General features: G+C 38.2%; 2 protein-coding genes across 2 annotated transcripts; both read right to left on the bottom strand.

The window, feature by feature from the left end:
• Positions 1-725: 725 nt before the first annotated feature.
• Positions 726-3,262, bottom strand: LOC138211615 (hepatic and glial cell adhesion molecule-like). The gene is made up of 4 exons (XM_069171583.1): positions 3,185-3,262; positions 1,459-1,779; positions 1,019-1,276; positions 726-931 (listed from the first exon to the last, which is right to left on the bottom strand). Exons 1-4 carry the CDS (start codon positions 3,231-3,233, stop codon positions 726-728), a joined length of 834 nt encoding a protein of 277 aa, XP_069027684.1. The 5' UTR covers positions 3,234-3,262.
• A 3,745-nt stretch (positions 3,263-7,007) lies between these two features.
• On the bottom strand, positions 7,008-11,500 carry LOC138211655 (uncharacterized). The gene is made up of 5 exons (XM_069171636.1): positions 11,364-11,500; positions 9,172-9,429; positions 8,983-9,084; positions 8,644-8,757; positions 7,008-7,543 (listed from the first exon to the last, which is right to left on the bottom strand). Exons 1-5 carry the CDS (start codon positions 11,410-11,412, stop codon positions 7,368-7,370), a joined length of 699 nt encoding a protein of 232 aa, XP_069027737.1. The 5' UTR covers positions 11,413-11,500; the 3' UTR covers positions 7,008-7,367.
• Positions 11,501-13,403: the final 1,903 nt, after the last annotated feature.

Below are 13,403 nucleotides of genomic sequence, written 5' to 3'. Positions count from 1 at the left end.
GGACAACAATCTCAAGGACAATGCATTGAGAAGCATTGCCCACCACTATAGCTATCAGAAATGGTTTACTTTTGGATGTAGTAGAGTTGGCAGTGGGCAGTGTCACAAGAAACAGTGTCACAGCAGGTTTGGCTAAAGTAACAAAATCTCCTCTTCTTTCGTGGAGTGAGGAGGAGCAAAACAAGATCGGCATCACTAGATGATGTTGAATCCATTATTGTTCTGAAGAAAGAGGTGACATGTTTCTGTTCAAACCATTTTTTGAAAAGGTGTTGAAAATTTGCATCGCTGCCGGTTTGAATAGTTTTATTGGAAAATATTCATTTATCTGTCACGCCCCCGGTGTGTAGAGGCCTTAACGCTGAGCAAGTAAGCGAACAAATGCAATTACTCAAAATGTTAAACTATTTATTCAATCTATAAAGTGAACAAAATAATGAGTAAACTGTGAATGTAGTGAGGAAGGTAAAAGGAAGTTCTGTTTTGTACCTTTAGGTTTGTTGTTTTTCTTTTTTTTCAGAGCACAGGTGACTGCCACGCCGACAACTAAGAAGATAACCAGTGCAGAGAGTACACCTGCCATTATTGGGAAAGCATCTGCAGCTAAAATAAAAGACACAACAAACACAGATATTGAAATCAGCAAACTATACATGTGTTATTAAGAAGACAGAGGAGCAAAGGAGAAAATGACATCAAAGAATTCACTGCAGCAGAGTAAGTTTTCACTTACAAAGGTACCATGGGCCATCACTGCCGGGAGTCACAGTTTCATTGAAGGATGTGATATTAATGGAGGGTGTAAGTGAAACTATGTCAGTCTCCTTAACCACAGTGACTGTTGTTGATTGAATACACAGGGTGTTATTGGCTGGAAACACCCACTGTGTAATGTTTGTCCCATTAGAGATGCAGTTAATGTAAATGAATCCTAAGAACAAACAAACACAATATACGACAGATGAACAGAGTAATTATAATCATCAGTGTCATAATGATCACATTATTTCTCACTCACCACAGTTCATTATATCCTCTTCTTTGGAGACACTACTGACGTGATTCCAGACTTTACAAGCAACACGTCCTGAGACATGTTGTTTCAGAGTGATACTGTTTTCCTCTTTATTTTCAGAGTAGAGCTCAGCGTCTGTCAGTGCACGTCCACCCAGAGTCCAGCTGTACTGAGGACTGTCCCCTCCCTCAGAGGAGCAGGAAACCTTCATCTCTCCCTGGGACAGACACTCAGAGACCACCAGGACAGAGGACACAGGAGCTGAAAGACACACAGAGGACTTTTGATATTGCAGCAGTATCTTGATCCTTTTTTACAGTTTCTAAAGGCGCAAAATACAGATACATGTAGAGTATGTGACACATAATGTAGATTATCAACACAATGTGAGATTTATATCTATCCATATGACTAAATGTCTCTGTATGAAAAAAGTAATTTACCTTGAATAGACAAATGTAGAGTCTTTTTCGAAGTCAGCGTTCCATTTGAATCAAAGATTGAAAGTGTATATTCACTACTGTCTGTCCTGCTGAGTTTATTGATCCTAAATGTCCCATTACTGGGAGTGAAGACAGATCTGTCTTTTAGAGAATTAGTTATAATTTCATTTAGTTTCCCAAGGAGTATTATCGTGGATTCTTTCTTCAATTCGTATCTATGTATTTGAGAGGCTCTGTCCATCAGCTGGAGGACCACAGTTCCTCCCAAAGGTCCATAACATTGAGATCCATCCTGTCTGCCATCACAGTGAGTTTCCACTCCTGTAAAATTTGAAAAACAAAAGGAAACAATTGTGATCCTTCATTTTATACAGAATGAATGATGATGAGAATTAGATGCAGCAAACATATTAATATTGGAGGTTTGCTGCATCTCTGTGTCTCACAGACCACAGTGGACACACAGGTTTTCTTTCCTTGTGCAGCAAACGTAAAAACTTTTTTGTATTGGAGTTCTTGTTGTTTTTTTTACTGCTATTTTGCTACTTTTTACAAAGTAAAATATCTCATCGCTTTTTCCACCACCGCCTGTGATGGGAAAAAAAAGTTGTGGTTCAGCGAACGGCATTATTTCCCTAAAACAGAGTTTTGAGGTAAGTTGACATCAGTCAGTAATTACAATCCTACATCTGTCAAACTTTGTTGAACTCACAGAAAATTGTAATTGCTGCAACTCAAGAGAAGCTTAAAATCCCAAAACAAATTATGAGTTGGGTCATCTAGTGTTTTGAACAAACGTGTCAAAAAAATGAGGAAACATTAAGAGCAAGTGCTGCGGCCATAAAAACATGAGCTTTGAATATTTCACTCAGAGTGGGAAGGCGTTATGAATCAGCAATGAAGTGTTGGATCAAAACCATACCATTTTGTATCAGGATGTTACACATTAAACAGTTAATAGAGCCTCCAGGCCACAGTTGGTAGTTTAGGTAAAGTGTCTCACTGATGTTTACAACTATGACAATAACCAAAAATACAGCCTTGGAGCAGAGACTTGCTACACTTGCAGTATAGTCTGAGGCAAACACTGTCAAGTTTTTATAAGATTACAACTGCAACATTGAAAACATGGCTCTTGAGAAACAGCAACAGTGAGAAACCAATCTCCTTTACTCTTTATACCATTAAGATCATTTTAAAGGGAGATTTAAAGGGCCAGTTAAAGAGCTACAATTTAAAATTCTTGAAAAAAACATTAATAATCTGGATATAAAGTGCCATGATAATACAATCTGTTTATTAGAAAATTTACCAAGAAGATGTTGTAGGTTTACTGTGAAACAAGTAACAGAAGACGAGAGCTTGGTCTTGTGCAACAAATTCAAACAGAAATAGGCTATATTATTACAAAAGATGTTTTCATTCAAAATATGATGCACTTATTTTAAATCCCTCCGTAGACCAACCAGCAACTAAAGTATTCTCCATTTGAACAACACGATATAGTGATGAATATTATTCAGCACTGCTGTTATATAAAACGGTTATTGACTGTACTGATCTTAAACCCAACAATGTTCTTTACAGTATTTGAGCTGCTTTACACATCACTGGAAATATTGTCTTAACTTTATTAACTATATTTGATCCCACATCTACAAAACACGTTGATATTAATCCTATGAGTTTTAATAAAGTGCCAGAAGAAAGAAGTTGAGCAGCTCACCATGAGAGACTCCTAGTAGCATCACCAACAGTCCAAACACAGCTTCCATGTCTCTTCACAGCAGTTTAGTCTCTAATTGTCCCTAAACTAAATCTGTGTATTGTTCTTTGAGCAGCCTGCAAAGTTTCTTATCAGCAATCAGCCTCAGAGGAAGGTGTGAATGTTCTCACCAAGAAGAGTGATGTCATGTTTACTTCTTTTTAGAGTGAGAGGAGAAAACAAAGAGACGTTTTACTTCCCCTTTCAACCTACAAGTTGGCCTTTGTGTTTGATGGACTGAGTGAAGGAGACTGACAGCAGACATTTCTAAAACAGTCCAAACACAGCTTCTATGTCTCTTTCTGTTCAGTGTTTGATGACCAGGTCAGTATAGCGGTCAGACCACTTTTATTTAACAGCATATATCCAACACTTGAGTCACAGATGTCACCTGTTATTGATCAGGTCCAGAAGAAAAGGCGTGCATTGTCTGCTGTCACAGCTTCAACCATGTGAACTATCAGAATCAGCTGTATCGACCAATAGTCATAAAACATACAAGTCTGTGCAGAAATGGCCTCATAAACTGTAGCATCCCTGATGAATGATGGTCTGGTGTCTTTTACTGATGGTTCACAAAACTTTATTGAATTGGACTTGAATCTATAAAACGCAGTGAAAACTGGAAGTGAACACACCGTAAGAGATCTGAAGAAAATAAAGACAAACATTACTAAACAATGTTTAACATCCTGACCATACCCTTCTTGCTACCATGCTAAATTTAACCACCGACTGAATCACGGCGGTGCATTTAAGTTAAACATCAGTTTAATACTTCAAAGATGCTGCAAAGCAAATTCCAAGATTTTCCTCTCAATACATTATATACGAGTGAAATGAGTTGCTGAAAGCACGTGCAAAGTTTTTCAACTTTGTAGCACTGAAATGTGGAGTTAGACCGTTAAACAGTTTCTCATCCGTCTGCAGTTCAGGTTTTTTTTAGGCGTGGCTAAAACCGAGCTTCAGTACGTCACCGACGTAGCTCACAGACTGTTTACGTAACCTTCTTCGTGGCTCCTCCTCTCACACGGTGAAACGGTATAAAAGCCTGGAGCTCATTTGCATAAGAGGTCATCCCACTGGACTTCAGTTCAACTCCTGCTGTAGTCAGATTGTTATTGTACATCAGCTGGCTGCTACAGGACGTCTCCCTCCACCTGCAAGTTCATCTTTCCTGGAAGCAAGAACCTCCAAAGCAGCGCTGCATCGCTATTTAAATGTCCTACTGATGAAGAAAGGAAAAAGAGGTGGATTGATTTCATGAAGAGCTAAAAGAGACTTTAGGATGAACACCAACAGCCGCCTCTGCAGTGATTATTTCACGATGGATAGTTTCACCAACTTCCACCGGAGACTGACGGAGTTCACGGACACACCGCTCCTCCTGCAGCGCGGAGCCGAACTGAGCTTCACCCTCCCGGCCGTTCATCTCCCGGTCGCACCGGCAGCGGCAGTGTCCGCCGCCGCTGGCAGTTCTGTGTGCTTGTTATAATTATACGAGATAACTTTTCCACAGTAACTCTGCTATATTTAGTCCGCGGTGCAAACCCCTAACGTGATTTTACTTGATGAAGAATAACTTGATTCTGGTGAAATGGGAGCTAATGTGCTAAATAGCTTCTATTGAACTCGTTGCCGAACAGAGTTCAGAGGAAAATGCTCCGATAACCGCGGATTGTTTCATGCGTCTCAATATAGCTCCGATAAGGAACTATAATACATGTAACTCTGTGTTTTACATGTCGGGGTGATGGTAAACATGGACCAGAGGATATCTAGTCCTCCTGGTTAATGAGGCCAGCAGCAAGATAACATTATCAAACAATATGCCCATAAACATGTTACAGCAAAACCTTTCATGAATTAGACACAACGTTAAAGTCCTTCCTCTTAGCAGTACCTGTAATTATTGAATATGTTCTGGTGTAACATCATGTTATGTACAATAGTTGAGTAAGAATCAAGTAGATCTTATTCTACTTTTTCGTATCCCAAATAAGTCAAAACATCTTTCTGGTCCCATTTGACATGTTTTTTTCATAGGTACAGTTCATATTTACACACTGTTACATTTGATTAATTTAAAGTGATATATAGAGGAAATGAGACCAATACATTATTATAAATATCATGAAAAGAAAAACAAGAGTTTTGAGATTTCAATTTATATTGGTGAATAGAGAACTTTACAGAATTTTGATGGATGGGATTCTCATACATTAAAATTTCCCCACTCTGGGATTAATAAAATCTAATATAATCTAATCTAATGAATCCATGCTGAGAAATTGTTGTGAAGTAGTTTTTGAGTGGATGTAGATGAGAGAAAATGCTAAAACCTTTTTGTGCATGTAGTCTGACTGACTAATTTACTGTGAAACATAGTATTGTTCTGTTTTATACGATGAAATCACTCTTTCAGGCAGATAACTGCTGAGGAGGTCATATTCTCTGCACATTCAAGACTCAAAGTTTTATGTGTCACGTGTTCTAACAATAAGACGTTTGCGTCTTGACTTGCATGTAAGATCTACTGGTATCTTGTGAAAACGTATGTACTTACATCCTATCATTGATTGTGTTTCATTATTTATGCCCCAATCAACTGCACATGTACAGCGACTACAAATAGTCATAGATTATGTTTTGATCCAAAGGCATTGATTTGTGAGTAGTTCAGTTTCACTCCAAGCTTTTCTAATCATTTTTTTTTTTTTTTTTTTTTTTTTTTAACACAGCACCTTTCTCAGACAAAGTCACAAAGTGCTTCACAACAATTACAACAACACATTAAAACATTTTTTAACCTTTTTGTTGGTTAATTGTAGATCATAAATATCTACAGCAGCAGCTGTTTGTTCAACTGACTTTCTATTTACCCCAAAAAATTAGTAGGAATATCTCTATTCCTCCAGACTTGAAAGTGACAACCTGATGTAACTAAAATTCTCAATGATTAAAGTCATTGAAAAATTATAAATAGTTAAGAAACATCAATGTCAAATATTCTGTTTTCACAGGAACATTGTCAACTGGAAACCACAAAGGCAAAGGAAGTGCATTGGACTAAATATAGAAAGCACGATTTGATGGTGTTGAAAGACAAACCTTTCTCAGAATTGAACAAGCTGTTAAATGTCTTCCCTTCTCGAACTACGTTCCTAAATTTACTGAATTCCTCAAGAACACCACATTTGTCCCTTTCACTTCTTTCCTTCTTTTAGTAGAAGTAAAACATATTTTACCATTAACTGAACTCAATGTGTTGAACTGTTTCCTCCAGTACCATTATCCTAAAAAAGATAACATCACGCCACTGATAAACCACTGGTCTGAATAAGTGATCACGCCTGAGAAAAAAGCAGAAGTGTTTGCTTCATGGAAACAAATTTGTGCACACTGAACTTTGCAACAGACGAGACATTTTGCTTCTATATCTTTGGACTAGAGAGCCAAACCAGCGTTGCCATTTATGACATTAATTCTCCCACACACTCTGCACCAAACCATTTATAATTGAATTAACTTTCCCAATACACACTGTGCCAGGATTTATATTTACATACTATGACCCTCAACAAATCCATCAATATCTGTTTAAAAAATACATTTGAATTAAATGTCACTTATGTCACCTTACTTCAACTTAAAAGTAACATTTTACATGTTGTGTAAACACAGACATGCTTTCAGAGTCATGTCTGCCAATCATTAGATTAATGAAGGTGAATGAATTGGAAAGAAAGTTATTCTTAAAATGTATCATTTATTACAAGCTTTCAGTATTTCAACAATGAAATTAAATTAAATATGCTTATGAATTATAAAAAGCTGATATATCATATACATATAGAAACAGGGTAAAATAATTCAAAACAATTAAGGAATTGTTAAATATTCCACTAAAAGTTCCAGCGATTAAGCAGGATGCCGTTGTTAAAGGTCACAAAGACTAGATGCTTTGCTTCCCAGAAAAGTGAAGAAAACCCTGATATGTATGAGCTTTAATGGCTTTTCTTTCTCGAATGACAACTTCTACAAAATGAAGGTGAAAGACCTTCAGGCATCTTGACATCTCCTCCCTCTCTCTGTCTTCAGGTGTGTGTTCCTCCTGATCTGTGGACACCTGAAATCACCTGCCTTAACGGACGTTGGCGTACAAACAGTCCTCTCCTGCTGGTTGAGTCTGCCGAGGTCGCTCTGAAAACTTTTCTTGGCCGTACTCCACCTCCACCTTCCCCCTTTGCTCCACCTGCCTCTGCTGCCGCTGCACCATCCTGACATTAGCGTAGGTCACTTCCTGGTCGTCTTCTCCCTCTGCAGATTAGCAGGTAGAAGTAAGTGACACAAACAAAGTAGAGCCTTCTAATTACATACAATGACTTTGAAGAACTAGTTTAACATTTTGGAGAATAAACTAAGTCTCTGTCTTGCCAACAAAAATATTGCTGTCACTCTCTGCAGCATTAACAGTCGGTTAGCTTTAACACAGAGCCTGACTCAAATGTTACACAAAATCTACCCTTTAAATGTGTTAATTACTGAACTAGAAACAAATTGAAATGACTTCTTACCTTTGGACTGAACCAAGCTAACAGATTTGCCCTGTTTCCAGTTTTCGTGTTAAATCTAACCATCTCCTTGTGATTTGAGAGTGTTTTTAGAATTCTTGTTTTAAGGGTTTACACACTATTTATCTCAATATTCTTGTCCCGAGTACTTTTACACAGAACATGAATATTTACACCTAAAAATCAACAATTTTCTTTTGGAAGGAAGTTGTTTTTCCTGACCTTTCACACCTCTAGTAAGGTCACCAACCAATCCCATTGTGCGGAAGTACAACGAACATCACATCAAAACTCCCAACAATAATGTTAATTGTTTCGAGCCACAGAGTATTATAGGCTATGACAGAGGGACATACAAGGACAACAATCTCAAGGACAATGCATTGAGAAGCATTGCCCACCACTATAGCTATCAGAAATGGTTTACTTTTGGATGTAGTAGAGTTGGCAGTGGGCAGTGTCACAAGAAACAGTGTCACAGCAGGTTTGGCTAAAGTAACAAAATCTCCTCTTCTTTCGTGGAGTGAGGAGGAGCAAAACAAGATCGGCATCACTAGATGATGTTGAATCCATTATTGTTCTGAATAAAGAGGTGACATGTTTCTGTTCAAACCATTTTTTGAAAAGGTGTTGAAAATTTACATCGCTGCCGGTTTGAATAGTTTTATTGGAAAATATTCATTTCTTTGTCACGCCCCCGGTGTGTAGAGGCCTTAACGCTTAGCAAGAAAGAAAAAAATGCAATTACTCAAAATGTTAAACTATTTATTCAATCTATAAAACGAACAAAATAATTTGTAAACTGTGAATGTAGTGAGGAAGGTAAAAGTAACTTCTGTTTTGTACCTTTAGGTTTGTTGTTTTTCTTTTTTTTCAGAGCACAGGTGACTGCCACGCCGACAACTAAGAAGATAACCAGTGCAGAGAGTACACCTGCCATTATTGGTAAAGCATCTGTAGCTAAAATAAGAGACAACAAATACGTATATTGAAATCAGCAAACTATACATGTATTATGAAAAAAGCCAGAGGAGCAAAGGAGAAAATGACATCAATGAATCCACTGCAGCAGAGTAAGTTTTCACTTACAAAGGTACCATGGACCATCACTGCCGGGAGTCACAGTTTCATTGAAGGATGTGATATTAATGGAGATTGTAAGTGAAACTATGTCAGTCTCCTTACCTGAAGTGACTGTTGTTGATTGAATACACAGGGTGTTATTGGCTGGAAACACCCACTGTGTTATGTTTGTCCCGTCCGAGATGCAATTAATGTAAATGAATCCTATGAACAAACAAACACAATATTCAACAGATGAACAGAGTAATTATAATCATCAGTGTCATAATGATCACATTATTTCTCACTCACCACGGTTAATTATATCCTCTTCTTTGGAGACACTACTGACGTGATTCCAGACTTTACAAGCAACACGTCCTGAAACATGTTGTTTCAGAGTGATACTGTTTTCCTCTTTATTTTCAGAGTAGAGCTCAGCGTCTGTCAGTGCACGTCCACCCAGAGTCCAGCTGTACTGAGGACTGTCCCCTCCCTCAGAGGAGCAGGAAACCTTCATCTCTCCCTGGGACAGACACTCAGAGTCCATCAGGACAGAGGACACAGGAGCTGAAAGACACACAAAGGACTTTTGATATTGCAGCATTATCTTGATCCTTTTTTACAGTTTCTAAAGGCTCAAAATACAGATACATGTAGAGTATGTGATACATAATGTAGATTATCAATACAATGTGAGATTTATATCTATCCATGTGACAAAATTTCCCAAATTGACATAAGTAATTCACCTTGAATAGACAAATGCAGAGTCTGTTTCGATGTCAGCCGTCCATTTGACTCACTGATTAAAAGTGTATATTCACTACTGTCTGTCCTGCTGAGTTTATTGATCCTAAATGTCCCATTACTGGGAGTAAAGACAGATCTGTCTTTTATAGAATTAGTTATAATTTCATTTAGTTTCCCGCGGAGTATTATTGTGGATTCTTTCTTCCATTTGTATCTATGTATTTGAGAGGCTTCGTCCATCAGCTGGAGGACCACAGTTCCTCCCAAAGCTCCATAACATTGAGCTCCATCCTGTCTGCCATCACAGTGAGTTTCCACTCCTGTAAAATAAAAAAAATAAAACAAGGAAACAATTGTGATCCTTCATTTTATACAGAATGAATAATGATGAGAATTAGATGCAGCAAACATATTAATATTGGAGGTTTGCTGCATCTCTGTGTCTCACAGACCACAGTGGACACACAGGTTTTCTTTTCTTGTGCAGCAAATGTAAAAACTTATTTGTATCGGAGTTGTTGTTGTTGTTTTTTTTACTGCTTTGTTGCTACTTTTTACAAAGTAAAATATCTCATCACTTTTTCCACCACCGACTGCGATGGGAAAAAAGTTGTGGTTCAGCGAACGCCATTATTTCCCTAAAACAGAGTTTTGATGTAAGTTGACCTCAGTCAGTAATTACAATCCTACATCTGTCAAACTTTGTTGAACTCACAGAAAATTGTAATTGCTGCACCTCAAGAGACGCTTTAACATCCTCAAACAAATTATGAGTTGGGTCATCTAGTGTTTTGAACAAATGTGTAAAAAATGAGGAACCATTTAGAAGAAGTGCTGCGGCTATAAAAAAACATGAGCTTTAAATATTTCACTCAGAGTGGGCAGGCGTTACATAGCGGCAATGAAGTGTTGGATCAATACCATATATGGTATTATAGCTGGCATTACCATTTTGTCTTGCGATGTTACACATTAAACAGTTAATAGAGCCTCCAGGCCACAGTTGGTAGTTTAGGTAAAGTGTCTCACTGATGATTACAACTATGACAATAACCAAAAATACAGCCTTGGAGCAGAGACTTGCTACACTTGTAGTATAGTCTGAGGCAAACACTGTCAAGTTTTTATAAGATTACAACTGCAACATTGAAAACATGGCTCTTGAGAAACAGCAACAGTGAGAAACCAATCTCCTTTACTCTTTATACCATTAAGATCATTTTAAAGGGAGATTTAAAGGTCCAGTTAAAAAGCTACAATTTAAAATTCTTGAAAAAAAATTAATAATCTGGATATAAAGTGCCATGATAATACAATCTGTTTATTAGAAAATTTACCAAGAAGATGTTGTCGGTTTACTGTGAAACAAGTAACACGAGACGAGAGCTTGGTCTTGTGCAACAAATTCAAACAGAAATAGGCTATATTATTACAAAAGATGTTTTCATTCAAAAAATGATGCACTTATTTTAAATCCCTCCGTAGACCAACCAGCAACTAAAGTATTCTCCATTTGAACAACACGATATAGTGATGAATATTATTCAGCACTGCTGTTATATAAAATGGTTATTGACTGGACTGATCTTAAACCCAACAATGTTCTTTACAGTATTTGAGCTGCTTTACACATCACTGTAAATATTGTCTTAACTTTATTAACTATATTTGATCCCACATCTACAAAACACGTTGATATTAATCCTATGAGTTTTAATAAAGTGCCAGAAGAAAGAAGTTGAGCAGCTCACCATGAGAGACTCCTAGTAACATCACCAACAGTCCAAACACAGCTTCCATGTCTCTTCACAGCAGTTTAGTCTCTAATTGTCCCTAAACTAAACCTGTGTATTGTTCTTTGAGCAACCTGCAAAGTGTCTTATCAGCAATCAGCCTCAGAGGAGGGTGTGAATGTTCTCACCAAGCAGAGCATGTCATGTTTACTTCTTTTTACAGTGAGAGGAGAAAACAAAGAGACGTTTTACTTCCCCTTTCAACCTACAAGTTGGCCTTCGTGTTTGATGGACTGAGTGAAGGAGACTGACAGCAGACATTTCTAAAACAGTCCAAACACAGCTTCTATGTCTCTTTCCGTTCAGTGTTTGATGACCAGGTCAGTATAGCGGTCAGACTACTTTTATTTAATAGCATATATCCAACACTTGAGTCACAGATGTCAGCTGTTATTGATCAGGTCCAGAAGAAAAGGCGTGCATTGTCTGCTGTCACAGCTTCAACCATGTGAACTATCAGAATCAGCTGTATCGACCAATAGTCATAAAACATATAAGTCTGTGCAGAAATGGCCTCATAAACTGTAGCATCCCCGATGAATGATGGTCTGGTGTCTTTTACTGATGGTTCACAAAACTTTATTGAATGGGACTTGAATCTATAAAACGCAGTGAAAACTGGAAGTGAACACACCGTAAGAGATCTGAAGAAAATAAAGACAAACATTACGAAACAATGTTTAACATCCTGACCATACCCTTCTTGCTACCATGCTAAATTTAACCACCGACTTAATCACGGCGGTGCATTTAAGTTGAAACAGCAGTTTAATACTTTAAAGATGCTGCAAAGCAAATTCCAAGATTTGCTTCTCAATACATTATATACGAGTGAAATGAGTTGCTGAAAGCACGTGCAAAGTTTTTCAACTTTGTCGCACTGAAATGTGGAGTTAGACCATTTAACAGTTTCTCATCCGTCTGCAGTTCAGGTTTTTTTAGGCGTGGCTAAAACCGAGCTTCAGTACGTCACCGACGTAGCTCACAGACTGTTTATATAACCTCCTGCGTGGCTCCTCCTCTCACACAGTGAAACGGTATAAAAGCCTGGAGCTCATTTGCATAAGAGGTCATCCCACTGGACTTCAGTTCAACTCCTGCTGTAGTCAGATTGTTATTGTACATCAGCTGGCTGCTACAGGACGTCTCCCTCCACCTGCAAGTTCATCTTTCCTGGAAGCAAGAACCTCCAAAGCAGCGCTGCATCGCTATTTAAATGTCCTACTGATGAAGAAAGGAAAAAGAGGTGGATTGATTTCATGAAGAGCTAAAAGAGACTTTAGGATGAACACCAACAGCCGCCTCTGCAGTGACTATTTCACGGTGGATAGTTTCACCAACTTCCACCGGAGACTGACGGAGTTCACGGACACACCGCTCCTCCTGCAGCGCGGAGCCGAACTGAGCTTCACCCTCCCGGCCGTTCATCTCCCGGTCGCACCGGCAGCGGCAGTGTCCGCCGCCGCTGGCAGTTCTGTGTGCTTGTTATAATTATACGAGATATATTTTCCACAGTAAGTCTGCTATATTTAGTCCGCGGTGCAAACCCCTAACGTGATTTTACTTGATGAAGAATAACTTGATTTTGGAGAAATGGGAGCTAATGTGCTAATTAGCTTCTATTGAGCTCGTAGCAGAACAGAGTTCAGAGGAAAATGCTCCGATAACCGCGGATTGTTTCATGCGTCTCAATATAGCTCCGATAAGGAACTATAATACATGTAACTCTGTGTTTGACATGTCGGGGTGATGGTGAACATGGACCAGAGGATATCAAGTCCTCCTGGTTTATGAGGCCAGCAGCAAGATAACATTATCAAACAATATGCCCATAAACATGTTACAGCAAAACCTTTCATGAATTAGACACAACGTTAAAGTCCTTCCTCTTAGCAGTACCTGTAATTATTGAATATGTTCTGGTGTAACATCATGTTATGTACAATAGTTGAGTACGAATCAAATAGATCTTATTCTACTTTTTCGTATCCCAAATAA

This window comes from Embiotoca jacksoni, unplaced genomic scaffold (genome assembly GCF_022577435.1).
Source record: "Embiotoca jacksoni isolate LCO1_2020_lvr unplaced genomic scaffold, fEmbJac1.0.p SCAF_5, whole genome shotgun sequence".
Classification (NCBI taxonomy): Eukaryota; Metazoa; Chordata; class Actinopteri; family Embiotocidae; genus Embiotoca; species Embiotoca jacksoni.
The sequence above is the reverse complement of the archived record's forward strand: the minus strand, read 5'-3'. Positions and strand labels throughout refer to the sequence as shown.